Source organism: Carcharhinus amblyrhynchos, chromosome 5 (assembly GCF_965287045.1).
Source record: "Carcharhinus amblyrhynchos chromosome 5, sCarAmb.v2.hapA, whole genome shotgun sequence".
In the NCBI taxonomy this organism is placed as follows: domain Eukaryota; kingdom Metazoa; phylum Chordata; class Chondrichthyes; order Carcharhiniformes; family Carcharhinidae; genus Carcharhinus; species Carcharhinus amblyrhynchos.
Window position 1 is genome coordinate 33685866 of NC_137328.1, and position 22180 is coordinate 33708045.

A 22180-nucleotide genomic window follows, 5' to 3' on the forward strand; every position below is an offset into this window, starting at 1 on the left:
ACTGGTTCAACATCTTGATCATTTCTGACCGCCATACTTATCTCATCCTCTCTCTCTGCTGGACTGACTGCATCATTATCTTAATATCAAGACTAAGAATCTAAAGGACAACCAGCCTCAAAACCTGAACTAAATTTGTGATGTAACCTTTTGTAAATCAGTCTTCACACTTACTAACAAAACTAGTGATGAAATTGTCAAAGGTCAGGTTCAGAGAACTATGTTGAGGCATCATGAGTATCAATACTAGAAAGCACTGGCTAATACTGGGAAGTATTTAAATGGGACATAGATCTTGACACAATGCTGTTTACTTAACAACTGGCGTTGGAGCACAAAAGCCATCACACGATTGCTTAAAATATATATTAATCAATAGGTTCACTACTTAGAATGCAGAAATGAGGACAAGGGCATTTGACGTAAACAGCTTTGACATTGCTCAGGTACAGTCTTGGGATGGCGTCCACCCAACTTTGTCAACAAGTTTGGGCAATGCCTTAGAGTTAAATGAACTACGTAAATGAAGAACACTCAGCACTTCTAACATTTCATCCAATGCTTAATACTGCAAATTGTTGCAATTATAAAGAACTTCCTTCCCTAGCATTGGTACCTGAGATAGCCAGAAGTGCACCAGATGCATTCATGTAGACTTAGAGGACAGAATACAGAAGGGGGTCAGTGGCTAAACCACTTGGGAGACATTAAATAACCTCAAAACTATCCTTTTTGTCAAGATCACTGATCTTTGTCAGCACAGCACAAATAATCCTACAAATGGCTTAATTTATCTAATAAATCTTGGTAGAAAACATATAATTAGTTCAAGGCTCAAGTTCAAATGGAGGCTTTCTACAGTTGAAGAGCTTGTCAACTCTGGAAAGCAAATCACCAGAGTTTCATTCGATGCAAGAAATAAAGGAATGAAAGAAATGAAAATGATTAAATACAATTTCCCTAACAGGGTTGGAATTTAAAAGCATAAGATAAGAGCATACTTTATTCTCATTTGATGTGAACAATCAGCTTTTTTTTAAACCTGGAGTCAACAATCGACAGGTTAAAATTACTGTATATATTTAAACATCATCATCATTTACCTCCGGGTTTCCTCCGGGTGCTCCGGTTTCCTCCCACATCCCCAAAGATGTGCTTTTAGGCTGATTGATTGGGTACTAAATTGTCCCTAAATTGGACCTCCCTGATCCTCGCACATTAGGCGTAGACTAAAATCATGAATACGTCACTGAGACAGTGGGACGGCGGCGCGGGCTCGTTGGGCCAAAGGGCCTGTTTCCCGTGCTGTGTTGTTCTTTGTCTTCTTTGTCTACTTACCTCAAGGCAGTAGAGCAAAACTGTCATGCACGTGTACGCCACTGGCTCTTTATCAATAGGGTCTGAATCATCAGATAGAGTTCATGGAGTATGACAATACTCAGTAGTCAAAACTCAGACCATCACACTGGTCAGTCTGAAATCACTAGCAACTTTCTTACAACTTAAGTGTTTTACAGGTGGCGGAAAATATAAATAGAAATGCACGTTAGAGAGATAATGTGCTTAGATGCTTAACACTTTATAACTCTTGCAGTCTTCTCATTCTCAGTAAATACAGATCATGTCAAAATGGTGTAAACCAGCAGTTCCCAATCTTTTCTGTGTCATGACACACAGCTATACTAGCAAAGCTTTGAGGCACACCTCCTATTTTCTGTCAAGATCCCTTAACGGGAACTTTTAACCTCTTCAAGTCTCTCTCGTTTTTCCCAGGGTTTTGTGCCCTTTTTGAGTTTCATTGTGCGCAAGTGCATTGGACGTTAGTCTTCAGCTCCAAGTCCTGGTGGTCATGCCTATGGGCCTGACCAACATAAAAAATCTCAACCACAATAATAACTTACACCAGTTAGAACTTTGTTTTTGTAGGCTGACAAGCCAAAGCTTAAATCGATCTGCTCAAGAATTTCAACAAAATGAAAACATATTATTTACAAAACTCATCACATCTCAGAAATGACTAAAATGTTTCACATAGTGGATTACTTTTGAAATAGGCTGACTGGGCAGGACAGTGGCAAACACTGTTGCCTCACAACTCTAGGGCAAGTGTTTGTGTACGTTCTTCCCGTGTCCATGTGGGTTTCATCTGGGTACCCTGGTTTTCTCTCAGTCCAAAGATGTGCAGGTTAGGTGGATTGGCTATTCTAAATTGCCCCTTAGTGTCCCAAGATGTGCAGGTTAGATGGAATAGCCGTGGAAAATGTGTGGGATTACGGAGAGGGGGCCTGGGTAAGTTAGTCTGTCAGAATCGGTGCAGACCTGATGATCCATATGGCCTCTCCTGCACTGTAGCAATTCTATGATGATTCTTCTGCAGATAAACACAGCATCCAATTTTAATCAGCAAAATGCCACGAATAATGACTAGTTAATCTTCTTCTGGCATGTTGGGCAAGGGAAGATTGATATGCAGAACTCCCTTCTCTTCTTGAATAATGTAATCTGCAAAGGAGAACACCTTGAGCAATCCAAAATACCATTAGCACTGCTATGGAGTGCTAGATCCTAGGTCCAAATCCAGAGTCACATCTGAACCCAATGCTTTGTGACTCAGAGGTAACAGACTGAGCACATCACAATTCCTACCTAGCAACAATTGACTTAAAAATCTTGTTTTTGATCACATTTCAACAAAATTAGGTAATCACAAATACATGACACCAACAAGTTTCGTATTGATGTGGAAACTAACTGTTGTTCAGTGGAAACAGGGTGAATACAGCTATGAACTTGCAAATCGTATAAATGATTCAAATGAAGATTACTGTGCCCATTCACTACATCTTTTAATACTTTAACTTTTCTTCATTCAGAATACTTACGAAATTATATAAAGTTCAAGTGAAAAGGTGAGTTCAAACCACGGATTCTAACCAGTGACAGTTAGCCTTATGAACCAAATGACATTTGCCAGTTGAAAAACAGCTGCACAGATCACCCTCCAGTCACCAAGGCTTTGGGGTCTGTCGGAACAGATTACAATTATTTGTGGGGGGGTGTGTGTGTGCGCGCTGCTGGGGAGTCAAATAAACTCTGACTGGTGTGTAGCCAGAGTTTGTGAAACGAAGCAAAGCAATTTATTGCAGTATAACTAAAGTGGTATGTGAAATGTGGTTAAAATCAATCACTGACTAGTGTGATTAATATGTTAATTACAATCATGAGAGCTGGGATGTGAACATTAATTCTGACAGGGTTAAAAATCAATGATTTCACTGCAGTGTGAACTGTTGAGTGCAGTAAAAGCAAAACAGTTACTCAAGTTAAAGTCTGCCTCACATCAGCAAGCTAAGTGTCAAAAGACCAGCCAAATTCCTTACCCAGTTCTTTAGTAAAGGGCCAGAAAGTAACTTCCCCTCACGCCATGACACATTTGATTCAACAGTGCATAGGAAGAAAAATCAAGCCACAGTGACAACAATGGAACCAGTGTGAGAAATTTAAATTCGTGCAAATTTTTGTTGGCAAAAATTGTAAAAGCAGACAATGGGTAAGAAAAGTTAAATGTCAGCATGCAACACAAACAACTGCCATACAAGGGTCAAATTCCTAATAAAAGGAACCAGCTGCAGTCAAGTTGATCAGGTCTACTAATATTTTCATGTTTAAAGTATCAGCATTCTTTCCAATATAATTATTTCTGGCTTTAAAGGCAAACTTAGAACAGACTCCAAAATGATAGAAGACTCATCAAAACTTTCAAAAGTCTAAATTTCCTGGTAGCATATATGCACAATCCCTTCGCAAATAAACCCAGTGTCTTCTATTCTCCTTCAAGGATGAGACACTGCAAACAGTATACTTTCATTATTTTTCCTTCTGTATTACAAGTTAAGAATGCTATGTAAGCTAGCAGCTCAATTTATCACAAGTTCATTGTCTGTTTTTACATGTCATTTGCCAACAATGTGTTGATTTAGAGTTATTAGCAATTTTTGACATTTCTGGTCAGCTATTGCTCAATTTCCAAAATAGCACAAATATTTTAAACTAAAAGAGCTCAATTGAGCTTCCTTAGTTTTTCCAAATCAATCTTTGAAATGTCAAAATGCTTTGCATCTTCCTGCTATTCAGTCTCTTCAAAACATCTTAATAGAAACATCTGTTGTCTCTATTCACTGATTATCTTGAACAATTTCCAAACTTAGTACAAATTACTTACCAATACAGACGTCAATCTTTCCTTTGATCGCTGCCTCATGCAAGGGGGTATAATTCCAGTTGTCGCGAGCATTTGAATCTGCCCCATGACACAGCAGCAAACTGACAACTTCTGCATGCCCAAACGAACAGGCGTTGTGTAGTGGGATCAGGCCACCATCATCACGTGCATGAACATTTGCACCATTTTGTAAGAGATGTTCTACAACATCCTTCCTGCCAAATCCTGCAACAAGATGTAAAATTCAGTGCTTGAATCACCCACAAACTACAATCTCACAACTGCCGAATAATTAAATCAAAAGGAATTCAGTTACCAACACCAGTGTTAACCTCTGGATTACAAGTATGCACTGGAAACAAGGAAACAAAATCAGCAATATTCTTTTCAATGCAAGAACAACTTTCAGAATATTTATGCAGATTATAAATACAATTCAAGATAGGTATGAAATTAAAATTGTTACATTATAACAGACACTCAAACTGTTTGGAACATTGCAGAGAAAAATATTGCATTTTTCCTATCAAAAAGGCAGGTTTCAAACTTGAGAGCTAACCTGAAGTTTGACCAATCAGGCTATTTTGCATTAAACTTCCCTGCACACAAATATTTATACAGCATCACAGGACAAAACTAGATAGCACCGTGACCCTATACAGGTTACACTGTATTTGAAATAAAATATCAAAAATTCCCTAATAGAGGTCAAGATAATTATAAAAGCAATCCAAATATAATGTAGTGGGGATCATAAACTATATTCTTCTCTTCCCCATCACCAAAGTTACCACAAATTCTAGACATAAATCTACTTAATATGAAAAGCAAATACTCATTCTTCAACTTTCAGTATTAATTACAAACTATAAATGACAATGAAAACAGCCCAAAACGGGCATTTTGTGTGTGGCATAATCACTGGAAATTGTAATATGGATCGCCAGGAGATCTAAATCCATACGTTCTCAACATTTACAGCCATTCATTGGAATAAAATACATTTTCTGAAAGGAAATCTAATTTAGAATTTCAGGAAACATGCATTTAGTGGAACGCAGAGGGAAGGAAACAGCATCAGGCAATTTTTTTGAAGTAGAAAAAAAATGTGTACTTGTCATAGGAATAATTACTTTTAAGCAATTTTTCTCACTAGATTTTCATCTTACACTACTGTTTCACTTCAGTTTGCTTATTAAATCCTCTCAGTTTTCATTCGCTTTCGCAAAAGGCTGCAAGTAAATAGCAGTAGTGATGTTAACTTCTGCCTTTCGGTCACGTTGCAGCACCACCCATGACAAAATGCATTCGTTATACTCAAAACGTGTTCCAAATAAACAACTAATGCTGTTCAAAATTCAAATTTACCCAGTTTGAAACAACAAACCAGATGTGCCACTCAAAGGTTTGTAGTCTAAATTTTGCACGTCAGTCAATTTACCACTAAAGCACTGGCCAGTACTTATTTTCTTGGGAATATTCCTTTGTGGAGAGGTCAATCTCTTGAAGCTCTACTGACTGATAGCGAATACAACAATATCTGACTGCAGTGAAATGGAGAAAAATTGTGAAAACAGTCCGTTTTGCGATTATAGCTGCTCCAGTTTATGTTTAGTATTAATATTTTCAGGACATTCTACAAAATTATGCCATTTTAAAATAAGGCAGTTAGCTGCCTTTTAAATTGAATTTTAGTAAAAGCTAACAATAAAACTAATTTCAGAAATTGCCTACAACAACATAATAGGAGCAGAGGCCATTTTAGCCCAATGATCTATCACCATAACACTGAACTCGTCAATCAAAAATTTATCTAACTCAGCCTTCAGTATATTCAAAGACTTGCCTCCACTGCTCTGAGACAGATGGAGAATAAATTCCTCCACATCTAAAATTGTGTCCCATCGTTCTAGCAAATCTTACAACAGCAAACATGCTCTCAACATATACTCTGTCAAGCACCTTTAACATTTTATATGCTTCAGTAAGATCATCTCTCATTCCTCTAAACTCCAATGGTTACCGTCCCAAGCCTGTTCAACCTCCTTCATGAGACAACCCCCATTAACTCAGGAATCTGCATGGTGAACCTTCTCTGATGCAAGTACATCATTCCACAAATCAAATCAACATGTTGACAATGCTACGTTGCACAGAGATGAGTTATCTACAAAGTCATTTTAAAAATATGCAATTTGTCAAAATTGTATAATGAAACTAAGCAGCAATTGCTATTTTTCCATATCCTGCACAATTATTGCAGCTTGGAATATTGGAATAATGCCAGACAGGAGTCAGTTCTGTTTCATTAAAAACATGTTTAAGTATAACAGCTAAAAGACCTGGAAATTCCTGCTGCATTATCAGTGAAAAAACATTCTCACCAATCTGAGGGCACATCACATACTCATGGTTTTGGTTGGATGCTGTTCAATAAAACATTGAAGAATTGCAATTTTTCTCAGCACTGTGAAAGTAGCTGGTTGTCCAACAGGTAAAATGTACTTTATCTCAAAGGAAAAACTCTCCTGACACATTCACAGAAGCAGGCCAAGATTGGCAATAAAGAGGAAAAATTGTCCTTTTAAGATGGCAAGACTCATCATATGAAAGCAACCGTTCCCTTCTTTGACAGTTCAACAGTTGGAAGGACTAACATGCTATATCATGAAGCTGAACAATTCATGATATTTCTCTGAGAAAAGCTGATCTGAGGCATTGATAATTGGGGATGTTACAATTGGGGCTTGAAGGCCAATTTCCACCCAGGTCAAGATTCAAGGAGTGAGCTTCTCAGTCTAGTTTGCACATCTGCAGAAAGACAGACCTGAAGGATTGCTGAGCAAGGAAGCTCACAAACATATCCTTTCTCTTGTGCCAAATAAACATGGTATCAAAAGTGGCACCTTGGAGTAATTCATGAAGATTATAAATATTACAGAATAGTCTTTAGCCATACGTTTACCACACTTTAGGAAAAATGAGATGTTTCTAAAGAGGGTGCCAAGGAGTTTAACCAGAGATGAGGCAAATTAGACAAGATTAAATTGGAGAAGGGGGGGTTGTTCGCCATGAAGCAAAGAGTGTTGAGGAGAGATCTGAAAGATAACAAAAGATAAAGAAAGTGTTTATATTTGTTGATGAGACAAGATACAGAAGAGACAGGTTCAGGCATCTGGGTAAGGCATGCTGGGCTATTCAAGAGCAAAGTTTTTTTACGCAATGAATGCATAATGACTTCGAGCACTGCCTATGTGGGTGGTGGAAATAGAGATGATCAACAATTTCAAAAAGAAATTGTTCAGACATTTGAAAGAAATAAAATGATCAGGCAGTTCTACAGAGAACCAAAGGGTTTTGATGCGTTGAATGGTTTCCTTGTGTACATAAAATTAATTAATAAGACGCAGTCTGTTTATGTCCATTTTAGTATCAGTTTCCTGTTTTATTTACCAAAACCTTAACTACTCAGAATTCAACACAATTTTTGTCTCTTCCCATGGCTGGCTGACCCATCATATTTCACATGCTTTTCATCAGTTCTTGTTTATTTTTTTTTCTCTCTTCATCATATCATGTACAGAGACCTCTCAAATCTATTCACCCACTTCTCTACTTGCAAATTTCTTTGTCCTTCACATTTACATACTGGACTTCATTGATCTTTTACATTAGTTGTTTCTGACTAAACGTTAACACATAAACACCCTGTCAGAAACAGGTCTAACAGCTCATTCGCTCTCCCTGACCCTTTTCTTTTTTCCCAACCCCAGTGCTTGTCTGTCTTCTGATGCATGGCCAAGCTTTGTAACCTACCTGCCTATTTACTTTAGTTACAAATTGACATGTATTTCTAGCATTTCCTGTTTTTTTAAAGATTTATAGTATTTGTAGTTTCTCCCTTTTCTTTTATTGGCACTTGTCAAGGCTTTGAAATAGCTTAGCCCTTGAGCATGAACTTGTTTTTACAGTCTCAATTACTTTTGAACGTATTCAGCTCTTCAAAACTTTTTTGTTTTAAACGAAGCACCAATTTCAATTTCTTTCAAAAATATTTACACCAGATGGATTTCAAAAACAGAGTATCTCCAGATTAGTCTTCAAATAGTTTCCCCACTTGGGTGACTGCTCACCCCAATTTTTATTCACAACCAGCTAGATAAAAATTCTGGGATTCTCATCCAACACCAACTATTCACATGGCTTGACCAAACAAGTTACCTGACTTCAGATGGTCTTACAAAAATTTTTTTTTAAATTTTATTTACATCGGATGGATTTTAAAAAGTGTATCCCCAGATTAGTCTTCAAATAGTTTCCCCATTTGGGGGGCTGCTAGTCCCAATTTTTATTTGCAACCAGCTAGACAAAGTTTTTGTCTAGCTGATGGCTAATAAAAATTGGGACTAGCAGTCACCCAAGTTCATGGAATTTCCTATGCCTACCTAACATCCTAAAATATGGAGCTTCTTTATCTTTCAGAAAGATGACATGCTGGTGAATGCCCCAGGATTTTCATCCAACATCAACTAGCCACATGGCTCAACCATACAAGTTATGCTTCAGATGGTCTTACAAAATTTAATTTTTTTAAAAGTTCTTTTTCTTCCTTGAACTTTTTAATTAAAAGGATTTTAGGAACCATTCATTCCCCAACACACCTGACAAGTTATCATCCCATTCTAAATAGCTATTGGGGGCACTCCAGTTCAGATAAAGTATATGTTGCAATCACTGGAAGATGTCCCTGCTGCAGGATAGCAAGCTTACATAGTCAGCATTTAGTACAATGAGAGAAGTATGGCCAACATGATTATTCTACTCCAGTGATTAAAGAACGTAAATTCCATATTTTAATACTTGTTTTGACAAGATATTTATTGACGTAAGGAATTGCAATACAAAATTCAGTCAGATTTGTCAATAAAATCAGTAGCCTTGTCTGTAATAAAAGGGTTGTTATTTTCTACAACCGGGATAACTGGCTTATGGTTGCCAAATCCACAATTCACATTTCTAGGAAACTCAAAAAATCTAAAGGTCTTGGTTACATTCTCTACTCTTTAAAATATTTTGGGAATCTGAGAAAAGGAAAGACAAAAATATTTATTCCCACGGGAACAAATCATCCAGTTTTTAGAAAATTCTTGAGCAATAGCATCTACTTGTTTATGCCTACAAAGGGATTTATTTTTAGTAACACAATAACATTTGAGTCAACTGGCAAGTGAATCATCAACTCTTGTGGGGCTGTACCAGTGCCAGAGTCAGCTGCTGCATTGCCTCTGCTGGACAAGCTTTAAATTGAGATAATGATTGAGTTGATCAAGGAGTAAAACCCTGCTAACTGATAAAAATCAGATCACAACAATGGTAGCCCAAAAAAAAGTCAAAACAATATGCAAGCTTTGGACAGAAGTTAAATATTTATCACTTGCACTCAAGTTTGTTGCTAGGTCATTTGTATCTTGCTCTATTGGCCTTATTTCCACAAAACAGACAACTAACGAATTTCCTTTCTCAGACCTCATTTTGACAGATTTCGTCAATGATCTTTTCTTCTCAGGTACCTCTTCAAATTTGCCATCATCTTTCTCAAAAAAGTCCCTGCACTCCTCCATGCTTGCAAACTACAACTTCATCTGCAAGATCAGCTTATTCTCCAAAGTTCATGTGGTCATCTTTCAAGTCCATGTGCATTTTTCCTAGAAGCCTATGCTTGAATGCTGCCAACCTGGTTTCTATCCCTGCCATAATACAAAAATAAATCTCATCAAAATCACACTTCATTTGACGGTGGCAAAGGTAAATCATTCCCAATATCTAACAACCACCTGATCTGGCCAGGATACTGACTTTCCAGTTACCCATTATAAAAGAACAGAAAAATAACCCTATCAACATAATAGCGATATCAGTATGATGAGAGTGGGTTGTGCCTCCTTCACTTAACAGCCAACATGAACAGTCACTTATGTCAGGCCAGCACACAGTTTGGGGCTATGGAATTCCACAATTGCTGGAGCTCTTTGTGGGCTGAAACCCTTTATCCAAATCCACTTATTTGTGCTCTGGGTCTTAAGCAAGCCACCCACTGCATCTTCCACCTCTACTACAACAAAATCCGTGGCTAAGAGCCAACAAACAGACCTTTTCTCATGATGAATCTGTCAATAACCGCTGATGAGCTATGTGCAGAACAAAACCTGCACTGATTATGCACACCCACAGCAAAGCAAAAGGAAGAAGAGGGGAAGCCATGGTCAGAAAAACATTTAAAAAGGCAGAATCCCATAATCACAAAGACAGAATTCTGCCAACATTTCTCATCCTTGAATTTTAAAACTTTAATCCATTTTCAAAATTGTCCTCACCCCTTCCTATGTCTGTAATCTTCTCCACCATAATATTCTCCAAAATATCTGTACTTTTTTACAATTCAGGTTTTCTGAACTGTCCTGGCTGGAGACAATACACATCTCTTTAAACTGTGCTTGACCCTCTCTCCACTCACACTGTCTGTACCTTTATGACTTGATTACCTGTAAAGATTCGCATTCCAACCACTATCTTGTAAATTGAGTTTGCGTCTATACATGCCCTGTTTGTGATCACAACTCCCACTCACCTGGTGAAGGGGCAGTGCTCCAAAAGCTTATGGCTTGTGCTACCAACATTGGACTTTAAGCTGGTGTGTGAGACTTCTTACCGTTTCTGAACATCCTCAGCATGCTCTGAGATTCTAAGTTCCAGAATTCCCTCCCTAAAGGTCACCACTGCTCATTACTCATTTCTTTTCTTGAAACCTAACTTTGACCATGCTTTTAGTTATCTTGCTGCACCTCGCTGTCTGGCTCGGTGTCAAGTGTTGTTTGACAATGCCCTGGGAAGCACCTAGGGCTGTTTTCCTATGTTACGGTAGACAAGTTACTGCCATTGATCACGAAATCCCCACAGTGCAGAAGGAGACCATCAGTCCCATTGTATAGATTCTCCAATAAAGCGTTTTACGCAAGCCCATCCTGCCCCATTCCCTTAACCCCACGCATTTACCTCACTAATTCCCCTGAATTACACATTTGGGATGTTAAAGGCAATTTATCATGGCCAATCCACCCAACATGCACATCTTTCGACAGAGGGGAAACCTGAGAACCCGGAGGAAACCCAAGCAGACATGGGGAGAATGTGTAAACTTCAAATAGACAGTCACCTAAGGTTGGAATCAAACCTGGGTCCCTGGCACCGTAGGCAGCTGTGCTAACCACTCTGCCACCATGCCGCCCAAGACAAGGATGAACTGTTTGGGTTCACTATGAGGGGTCTTTAATATGGCAACAAAACAGTGGCCACAAATATTTGACTTAAAATGCACAGTGTTCAACTGATACAGTTGAAACATCTTGTAATAGGATACCACACTCCCTCCCACACTCATTCTTCTAAGGAAGAATTCACAAAACTGTTTTAACAAGGCTCTGAAGCTGCAAGCTTTATGTATGGATGGTTTTGAGAGAATAGGGGAACAAAATATTGCCAGATTATGTGAATATCCAACAGATGTGAAACCAAACTGGAGAATCTGGTTTTAGTTGTTGTCCCCAATGATGGGAAGCATCAGGAGCAGAAGATGCAAATAAATTGCTGGAACACCCAGAGATGAACACCCAGTACCCTGACCGAACTGTACAAATTAGGAGGAAGAACTTTAACATCTGAGTAATGGATGTAACAGGTTTAAATCCAGGATAGATCAAAGTTCAAAATTATGAAATTACAGATCAAACAAAATGTCTTCAATAAAAATAAAAAATGCTGGAAATCACAGATCAGTGAGCATCAGCAAAGTGAGAAACAGAATTAATGTTTTGGGTCAATGACTCGCCAACTCCCATGGAGTCAAAATTTAGAAGACAAGGAAAAGATTAATATGATTAAGACATAATAAATACATTCTATAAACAGCATGTTATAGTTGAGAGTAGGGAGAGGGAGACATATTTTACCATCAATATTTGTGTTTTCATTCATGTTAACGGAGGGGGGGAACTACAGCACAATAAATCGGTCTTGGAAACAGACATACCTCTGTGGAGTAAAATCAAAATTAAAGGACACAAGATGGTTACCTGGCACAAAATGGACTCTAGGAAAAGACATTAAGATGTACCGACTTGGGCACAGACATTGCACAACAAAGAGTTAAAAACTGTTAGTGTCTGCATTACTGCAGGAAATAGATCAGGCCTTAAGGCACCTTAGCTTGAGATAAAGCAGGGCCAAAACAATGAGCTTCGGTAACAAGATCAGTCATTGATGGGGGGCATAAATATATCTACTCTATGTATAACAACGTGTTAACTGCCAATGTCCATACTTGTCTACTCTATGTATAACAGTGTGCTAACGGCTCATGTCCATACTTGTCCATTATTTGAAAATGTATAAAAGATGTTCAATTGCCATTTTAAAGTTGAGAAGGTGACTGCATGCACTGCAGAGAGCCCAGCGCTTCTCCCAAAGCTTTGTCTAATAAAACTGCATGCTGAATCTTAGATCTGACTCAGAGTGGTGATTTTCCCACAATAAATTGGTGTAGTCAGGCAGGATCTCACCTGGTGAATTGAACAGTTGGCCTCGATTGGTGAACTGGAGTCGAGATTATTCAATCTGTGGGAGTCAGACGAAAGTTAAAAATGGGTAAAAATTAGGGGAATTTATGGGACTATCAGGTAGAAACAAGAACTGATTGCTTGTGCTGATCAACTAAGGACAAGGAAGTGTCTGTCTCAAATGTGGAGCCTTAGACCGGTTGTTAAGAGGGGAAATCCCCCATGTGAAGGTCAGGACCATGAAGTAGGGGCAGAAGCACCAAGACACTTAGGATCAAACTCTGTAGTGGCGAACAAACACAGAGTTTGTCACCTGTTTGCATAAAAGCTTGTGTAGTTTGTGTACCTGTCTGTCACATCGTAAAGCAATGCGGTAAGGAGCTGATCACTCTGACCTAGTGCCGGACTCCAGTGGAGGAAATACGTTGCAGAGGTGGTAATTGTGGCCAGGATACTGAGTATAAATAGAAACTCAAACAGTGGAGAAAACACGTTGCTAAAGGAGTAATCGTGGCTGGGAGTGTAGAAGTCTGCAAGATGGTAGATGGAGAAACTAAGTGGGGACCTGCGGGATCTCTGATTGATAAATATATGACAGACAGACACATGCTGATTAAGAAGATGCAAAGGGATGGCTAGGATGCTTCTCAGACCTTAGAACAACAAAGAAAGCGGGTAGATGGGGAAAGAGAGACAAAACAATAAAGGCAGGGATATTATTAGTACATCAATTAGCTGGATTAATTGAACAAATAGTCGCTTCCACTAAAAAGCGGAACGAAGGACAAGATTAAAAAATTAGAATCCAGAGTAAAGGAGTTGGAAAAAAGGAATCGAGTATTCGAGGAGAATCAATGGGGAGGGGAAACTGTTCCTCTGCCCCCTTATGACTCCACACAACAGGGACCAACTGCCCCTCCAGAGGAAGGGGAAGTGCTAGAACACAACTTGGCGCCAGTAACCCGAGGGGGAACGGATGCGCAGCCAACAGCAAATTACAAACCATTCACCCCTGGCAAAAGACAACAGATAATGGCCTCCCAGGGTAAACTACAACCTAGACTAATATGAAGTTTTGGGAAGAATTAAATACAGTTTGGGTAGGACACCAACTGCACCTAAGGGATATACACCAATTGGTTAGGGCTGCATGTCCAGCGGATAAATGGAGGCAGGTAGTCATTCCCCCATCACAAGACTACAGCGGGGGACACTGGACACACACAGCAGCCCTAACAGCAGAAACAGATGCCCAACAGGCACCTTTTGCCCTGTTTAACAAAGAAGTCCAGAGAGTTTTAGGAAATGTTCCTACTAATTGGAGCAGAATGACAACGACCAAGCAACAAAAAGAAGGAACAGTTGTTCCAAATATACCAGGAATACTCAGGGCAAGGAAACCCAAGCCATGGGGATCAAGCCTTTATTCAAGCTTTCAAGGATGGGCTCTCTAGCGCTCACCAAACCATCCTAAAGATAGGAGTGACCATGTCCCAGGATGATGATCTGGTGGAATGGAGGCAGGGAGGAGAAATCTCAGATGAGGACAAAACAGGAAAGAGTAGCTACCTATGGTAGCGGAGCTAAGCCCAAACTGACCTGCCACAATTGTGGCTGGCAAGGGCACTTTGCAAAGGAGTGCTGGGTCCCAAGGAAAGGAAATAAATTTGGAAAAAGTGGAAGACATTGTAATCATTGTAATAAAAATGGACACAGAAGCAACATGTTGGGACAAACATGGGAGACCCCGTCCCAATCCACGTCCGCAGCAGAACTGAAGAAACTAAGGAATTTCTGAGGTCAGCAAGATTGACGGCCCGCAGCCCCCATTCATAAGGGTAAGAAGCAGGGAAGGATCTATGTGTCTGCATTTGTAGGGGGCAGGCAATGTGAGACGCTGGTGCAGGAGCATCAGTATCTGTCACCAACCTTCCCTTACCCACAACAAGTAGGATGGTTTATCTAATAGGGATTGGAGGAAACAAAACACCCACCTGCCTGAGCGAGACCACATTAGTAGAAATAATTTTTACATACCTATGAAATTCTATGTATGTAAAAATAACAAGAGTACAATTATGGGAAATGATTTACTGAAGGAGCATGAGATTTTGATTGACTGTGGGAAGGGAGAATTAATCTGGCCAAAATGGGACAGTCAGAAAACCGGAATAGAAAAACCCAAGTCACCTTGAGAGTATCAAGATGGCCACAGCCACCACCAGAGATTGGTGACTAGAAACAGAGGGGTTTGGAGCCATCTGTGCCCTCTGTCCCTGGAGTGTGGGCCAAAACGAAATTAGACACTGGCCTAACCAAAACTGATCCGATAGAAGTGCCCGGACTGGAGCACAAACCCCATTGACAGTACGCGATAAAACCCAAAGCAAAGGCAGCTGCAGTAAAAATAGTTAAAGGGTTAGTGGAGAAAGAAATCCTGAGGGAAACTATGAGTATCACTAACTCCTCAACGTGGCCAAAGATAAAACCCGACAGAAGTTACAGGCTCACTATAGACTACACCAACCTCAATAAAGTCATGTCCAAATTGCACCCCATTGCAGCAAGCCCTTTGACAATCCTGAATGGATTGTCACCAGGGCATAAAATCTTTACCATATGGGAGACAGCTTACCCTTAAGCTGGTCCTTACCCTTGGATCCCAAATCCCAAAATTGGCGTTTACAGTGGGAGACAAAAAGTACAGTTGGACTAGCCTACCACAGGGATTCTACAATAGCTCCACTATCTTCCATCGAATAATGAGTGACATCCTGAACAGGGTAGAACTACTGTACTGCGTCCAGTTCTGGTCACCTTACTACCGGAAGGACGTGGAGACTCTGAAGAGAGTACAGAGGAGGTTTACCAGGATGTTGCCTGGTATGGAAGGACTGGATTATGAGGAAAGATTGAGCAAATTGGGGCTCTTTTCCCTTGAAAGACAGCGACTGAGGGGAGATCTAACAGAGGTATATAAGATTATGAAAGGTATAGATAGAGTAAACAGAGGTAAGCTATTTCCTATCATAGAGACACATAGTACGAGGGGCCATGGGCTTAAGGTGAGAGGGGAGAGGTATATCACAGATATTAGAGGGAGGTTTTTCACAGAGGGTAGTGGGGGTATGGAATGCTCTGCCAAGTAAGGTGGTGGAGGCAAACACGCTAGAGTTGTTTAAGAGTAACTTAGACAGGCACATGAGCGGGTTGGAGATGGGTGAATATAGGAGATTGTTTTAAATAAGACTCATTAGCATTGGGGCGTCCCTGGTAAGGTAAATGGATATGGTATGATATTACTGTTTTTTCACTTTTCATTCACAGGTTTTAAGTCGGTCCGCCTTGTTGTCCAACAAGGGGCATACACACGATGGGTCGTACTTGGGCTGCTCTTGGTTGTTCGAGATTGGCCTCGTGCTTCATGTCGTTAGTATGTGCTTAAACTGGACCAGATGCTGGGCAAGACGACAGCTCAGTGACTATCACTGTTTGCTGTGCAGACACATGGATTTGGCCAGTGTCTGTGGAAGTTTGCGTATTCTCCCCGTGCTCGTGTGGGTTTTCTCCAGGTGCTCCAGTTTCCTCCCACACCCCAAAGATGTGCTATTAGGCTGATTGGCAGTAATAAATTGTCCCTAAATTAGTTTCCCTCAATGTGGATGGCCATAAAACAACAGATAAGGGTCATGGGTGGAGGGGGGGACTGGTGGTGTTAAAATGGCGGCGCGGGCTCATTGGGCCAAAGGACCTGTTTCCCGGGCTGTTTTGTTCTTTGCTCTTTGTACCAGAGGGTAGCACGATTCTACAATACATGGATAATACATTAATAGCTTCAGAATCTAAGTCAGGACGTCAGGAAGCACTATACCTAGTGTTGAATAAACTGAAAACCGCAGGGTTAAAGGTGAGCCCCAAAAAGGCATATATCAGGAAAGCACAAGTCCTGTACTAAGACACTTAATATCAGAAAGGCTTAAAGAAATGCCAACAGACCGAAAGAAGGCGGTACAACAAATGCTGTGACCAGTCACCGTAAGAGGAGTCAGGGGGGTGCTGGGACTGTTTAACTATAGTTGAAGTTTTATCCTGGAATTCGCAAAATTAGCTGAGCCTACACAGAGACTAGTTAAAGGGGGAAAGCCAATTTTAAACTCAGTAGAAAGGGGACCTCAGCAAGAAGAGGCATATAATAAGTTAAAGGCAGAACTGATATCAGCCCCCGGACTGGAACTACCAGATTCCAATAAAGATTTCCACTTACACTGTAATAATGAAGGGGTGTTCTACTCTGCAGTGGTAACGCAAGGTCATGGTGATAACGGAGACTCATAGATTACTATTCAACAACAGAAGGGCCAGTAGTAAGCGGATTGCCAAGATGCATAGCTACGTTAGATTGCGCCAGCTGGGCCGTAAAGGTTAGCTAACTGATAGTAATGACAGGAAACATAATCCTCCACACCAAACACACCTCGGTGGAAATACTAAATACAGGAAAGTTAAGGTCTGTCTCAAACATGAAAAGGGCTAAATGGGAAGCCGTCCTCCTACCTCCCAGCAAATCAGTTAGAATAGTAAAGGACATAGGAGATAAGGAGATAAGAACATAAGAAATAGGAGTAGGAGTAGGCCATCTAGCCCTTCGAGCCTGCCCCGCCATTCAATAAGATCATGGCTGATCTGTCGTGGCTCAGTTCCACATTCCCGCCCTCTCCCCATAACCCTTAATCCCCTCTCTTATCAAAAACCCATCAACCCGCGTCTTAAAAATATTTAGCGAGGTAGCCTCCACCACTTCAACGGGCAGAGAATTCCAGAGATTCACCACCCTTTGAGTGAAGAAGTTCCTCCTCAACTCTGTTCTAAACCGCCCCCCCCCCCCCCCCTTATCTTGAGGCTGTGCCCCCTAGTCCTACTGTCCTTTGAGCGGGAAGAGTCTCTCCACCTCTATCCTATCCATCCCATTCATCATCTTATACGTCTCAATGAGATCTCCCCTCATTCTCCTAAACTCTAACGAGTACAAGCCTAGTTTATTCAGCCTCTCCTCATAGCTCAACCCCCTCAACTCCGGCATCAGCCTAGTAAACCTCCTCTGCACTCCCTCCAAGGCCAAAATATCCTTGCGCAAATACGGTGCCCAAAACTGCACACAGTACTCCAGCTGCGGCCTCACCAGTGCCCTATACAGCCGCAGCAAGACCTCCCTACTTTTATATTCAATCCCCCTCGCTATGAAGGCCAGCATCCCATTCGCCTTCCTGACCCCCTGCTGCACCTGCAAGCTGGGTTTTTGCGACTCATGCACAAGGATAACCCAGCAGAAGAAATTTTGGATACAGGAGAACCACATGACTGTGGAGACACAGATATGGATAAAGAGAGAGTAAAGGATGTACCCTTAACAACAGCCAAGGAGACGCTTTTTGTAATGGCTCACGTAAATACGTGGAAGGATTGCCCCGGACAGGGTGGGCAGTAGTAAATGAAAAATTGGAAATGGTAAAGTTAGAAAGAATTGACAGAGGTCTACCCGCACAGGTGGCGGCACTAGAATTGTCTGATGGAAAGACGGTAAACATATATACCAATAGTAGGTACGCCTTGGGGGTAATACACGTTTATCTGACAGCATGGGGTAGAAGGGGGTTTGTAACTACAGGAGGAATGCCTATTAAAAACAAAAGATCGAGGCATTACTAAAAGCCAGCCAAAAATCCCGAGAAAAGGCAGTAAAAAAAATTAAAATGCATCAGAAGGAACCAGATTGGTTAAATTACAATGGAAACCAAGCCACAGATAGAGCAACGGAGTTAGCATTAGAACAGGAGGCAGTTGGCGAGCTGCCAATAGCAGTAACGGGCCAAAAATAGATATTCGGGACTCACAGGAGGATACCTCAAAAAGAGGAAAAGGGGAAATGGAAAGCACAGGGAGAGAGCAGAGGGACGGATAACATTTGGAGATGAAATGACAAGGTAATGGCACCAGAGTGCATATAAAATGCCTTCTTGGAACTACACCATAGAACATTACAGCGCAGTACAGGCCCTTCAGCCCTCGATGTTGCGCCGACCAGTGGAACCAATCTTATGACCCTCTAACCTAAACTATTCCAATGTTATCCATATGCCTATCCACTGACCATTTGAACACCCTTAAAGTTGGCGAGTCCACAACTGCTGCAGGCAGGGCATTCCACGCCCTTACTACCCTCTAAGTAAAGAACCTACCTCTGACATCTGTCCTATAATTATCACCCCTTAATTTAAAGCCATGTCCCCTCGTGTTAGCCATCACCATGTGAGGAAAAAGGCTCTCACTATCCACCCTATCTAACCCTCTGATCATCTTGTATGCCTCAATTAGGTCACCTCTCAACCTTCTTTCTAACGAAAACATGGACTCTCACATGCAGGAAGAGGGGCCATTGGCAACTAGTATAGGAAAAGAACAGTGGTGGAAAGAAATGGGGAGGGACATAGCCCGACATTGTCACCGATGCACGATATGCATGCAATACAACCCCAGTCAATCCATAAAAATTAAGATGGGACACCAGCCCCGACCAAAGGGGCCCTGGGAACATGGGCAAATAGATTTCACAGGGCCACTACCACAATCCCACAGCAAAAATTATTTGATCATCATAGACCAGTTTACCAGGTGGGTAGAAGCGTTCCCTACCAGGAATTGTACTGCTACCACAGTGGCTAGATATTGGCAGAAGAGGTAATCCCTAGATGGGAACACCCATACAAACTGATTCGGATCAAGGGATGCACTTCACCAGAAACGTGGTAAAAATAAATAGTGTGCCAACCATTGGGAATAAAACAGAAGTTGCACATCGCCTACCACCCGCAGAGTTCTGGAATGGTGGAACGCATAGAACCCTTAAGAATGCCCTGGCCAAGGCCAAGCAAACTGCAGGAAAAACGTGAACAGAAGTATTACCTACTATATTAACGAGGGTAAGAGCCATCACAAACCGGACAACTGGATTAACCCGATGAACTAATGACAGGAAGGGCGATGCAATTACCAGAAAGCATCATAAGAGATGGGGCCGATGTAGGTCCACTAAAAGACAAAATTAAATGTGCTTTGGAACTCAGCACCCAAATAAAAAGGGATGCGTAAATTAGTAAAGGGTAATCAGGAAGAAAGAGAGACACACACACAGAGAACTTGAAATGCTCCCTGGTGCCCCAACAGCAGAAAGTCGCGTCACGGTAAAAACATTACCTGAAAAACCAGGGTTTTCACCAAAATTGAATGGGCCATATGAGGTCAGAATTAGTGGAGATACCTGTGCCTGTCTGGACATAGGGGGAAAGGTGTATGGAAACATTGAAAATTATACAAAGCAACGAATGAGTGACATTAAAGTGACCAGAGTGCTTTCCCCAAAACAGGTGATGACTACAAGCAAGATTAACTGATGTGCTCGAGTTGGCAATACAGCCTTTGCAAAATTGTTAACATAGAGTGATAAGATTATACCCTATCTTGATGCACTTTAAGACTTCTGGTAACTCTTTCTCTGTAATATATAGACTCTTCAAGACATCACTATTTATTTCCCCAAGTTCCCTAACATCCATGCTTTTCTCAACAGTAAATACTGATGAGATATTCATTTAGGACCTCACCTATCTTTTGTGGATCTGCACATAGATGACCTAGTTGATCCTGAAGAGGTCCGTCTCTGTATCTCTTTCGTTACTCTTTGGCCCTTTATGTATTTGTAGAAGCTCTTTGGATTCTCCTTTGCCTCATCTACCAAACAATCTTGTGTCCCCTTTTTGCCCTCCTGATTTCTCTCTTAATTCTACTCCTACACATGGATGATATTGGAATATGTAGGTTAGATGGGCTTTAGGTTGGTTTCACAGGTCGGCGCAACATTGAGGGCCAAAGGGCCTGTTCTGCGCTGTAATCGCCTATACTTGCCTGTTGCAAACATGTCTAAGATAGAATTATGTATGCTATCATACTATCTGTCGCAACTGCAAGATTGACAGGGCTAGAGAATAACTTATTCTACAAGGCTCATGAACATTTACACGGTAATTGAACCGTGTGTTACCTGCTAGCCCAATCTGTAGAGCCCCTATTTGCAGCCACTGCTGGGTGGACCTCCCCATGACTTGTATTCGACAGATACCTTGGACTCACCCTGTAAAGGTCAAACATACAAATATAAAAAGGGTACACAGGGAATACGTATGGAACTAATAAACTCCGCAGATCCTGTGTGTCGAGGGCTCCAGGGAGTGGGAGGAAGAATAAGCTCAGATGATGCAAGCTACCTGCTTTGCTTCTCAGGACAGGGATGGGGGTGTGCACATACCTTGGTCCCCAAGAATGTTTCCTGTATACAGACGCAGTGTATCCGTCAGCATTGTTGGGTAAACAGAGGCCTGTTGACTTGTACCTGTAACAAGCGAAGATGCCTGAACGTAACCGAGGGGAGGCACCTCATTTGTGGTCAGTGTAATGGGACTCATGTCAGCTCAGCCACATGAACATACCCGTTTGATACTTACCAATTAGTAGGATCAGGCAGAAAGTCAAGTGAACCGAGCAATTGGCGGTATATACAGACCAATAACCAGGATATTAAATGCTACCGGGCCTAGAAGGGACTTGTGTTCCTCCTCAACGGCATCTTCACGACAGCAACACACCTCCTGATTCTTTTTGCAGTAGGAACAATAGGACCACTCACCGTTCCATGCCCTCAAAAGGGGCATATCCAGAGAAAGCTAGTGATCTGGGCCATCAGCAAAGAATTCTGTGCCAATTGGAAAGTTCCAGTCACACTGGGATTGTCACACGGCTATGGATTCCTTGGAGTCCTGTGTCGATGAGGGGGGCAGCAGGAGTAATTAATGCCAAAAATCGAAGCCATATTATCTGTGGATTAACCAGCCTGGGAGACAGTACATCAAAAGCACTGGACGCCATCAACTAAGAACTAGCTGAATTAAGATTGTACGCACAGCAGACCCACTGTGCCATAGATCATCAGTTAGCCCAACAAGGGGGAGTATGCACAATAATAGGAGACAAATGTATAACGCATGTTACGGATGAAGCCTACAATATCACCCAAGTCGTTAAGGACATAAGAAAGCAGCTCAAGGGGGGGGGGGATTCTGAGGTTCCTATTTAATGCATGGATTGATCATTCTCGTTACAATAATAATTGTCTGTTGCCTAAATGTTGGATGTCTTAATGTCTGCTGTAAAGTCATGACGACTCAGACTGTGCCAAGGGCCAGTGTGGTCACCGAAGAACACCTGATCGGAACTCCCAAAGACACCAGCGACAACG

At 41.2% G+C, this 22180-nt stretch overlaps 1 protein-coding gene across 2 annotated transcripts in view; it reads right to left on the reverse strand.

Annotated features, from left to right (window-relative positions):
* The window catches only part of tnksa (tankyrase, TRF1-interacting ankyrin-related ADP-ribose polymerase a), a 162360-nt gene that overhangs the window by 123428 nt on the left and 16752 nt on the right, over positions 1–22180 (reverse strand). For both annotated transcript variants that reach the window (XM_080188601.1, XM_080188600.1), the window contains exon 2: positions 4223–4447. In XM_080188601.1, the coding sequence (XP_080044727.1) occupies positions 4223–4447 (225 nt within the window). The remainder of the gene's footprint in view (positions 1–4222; positions 4448–22180) is intronic.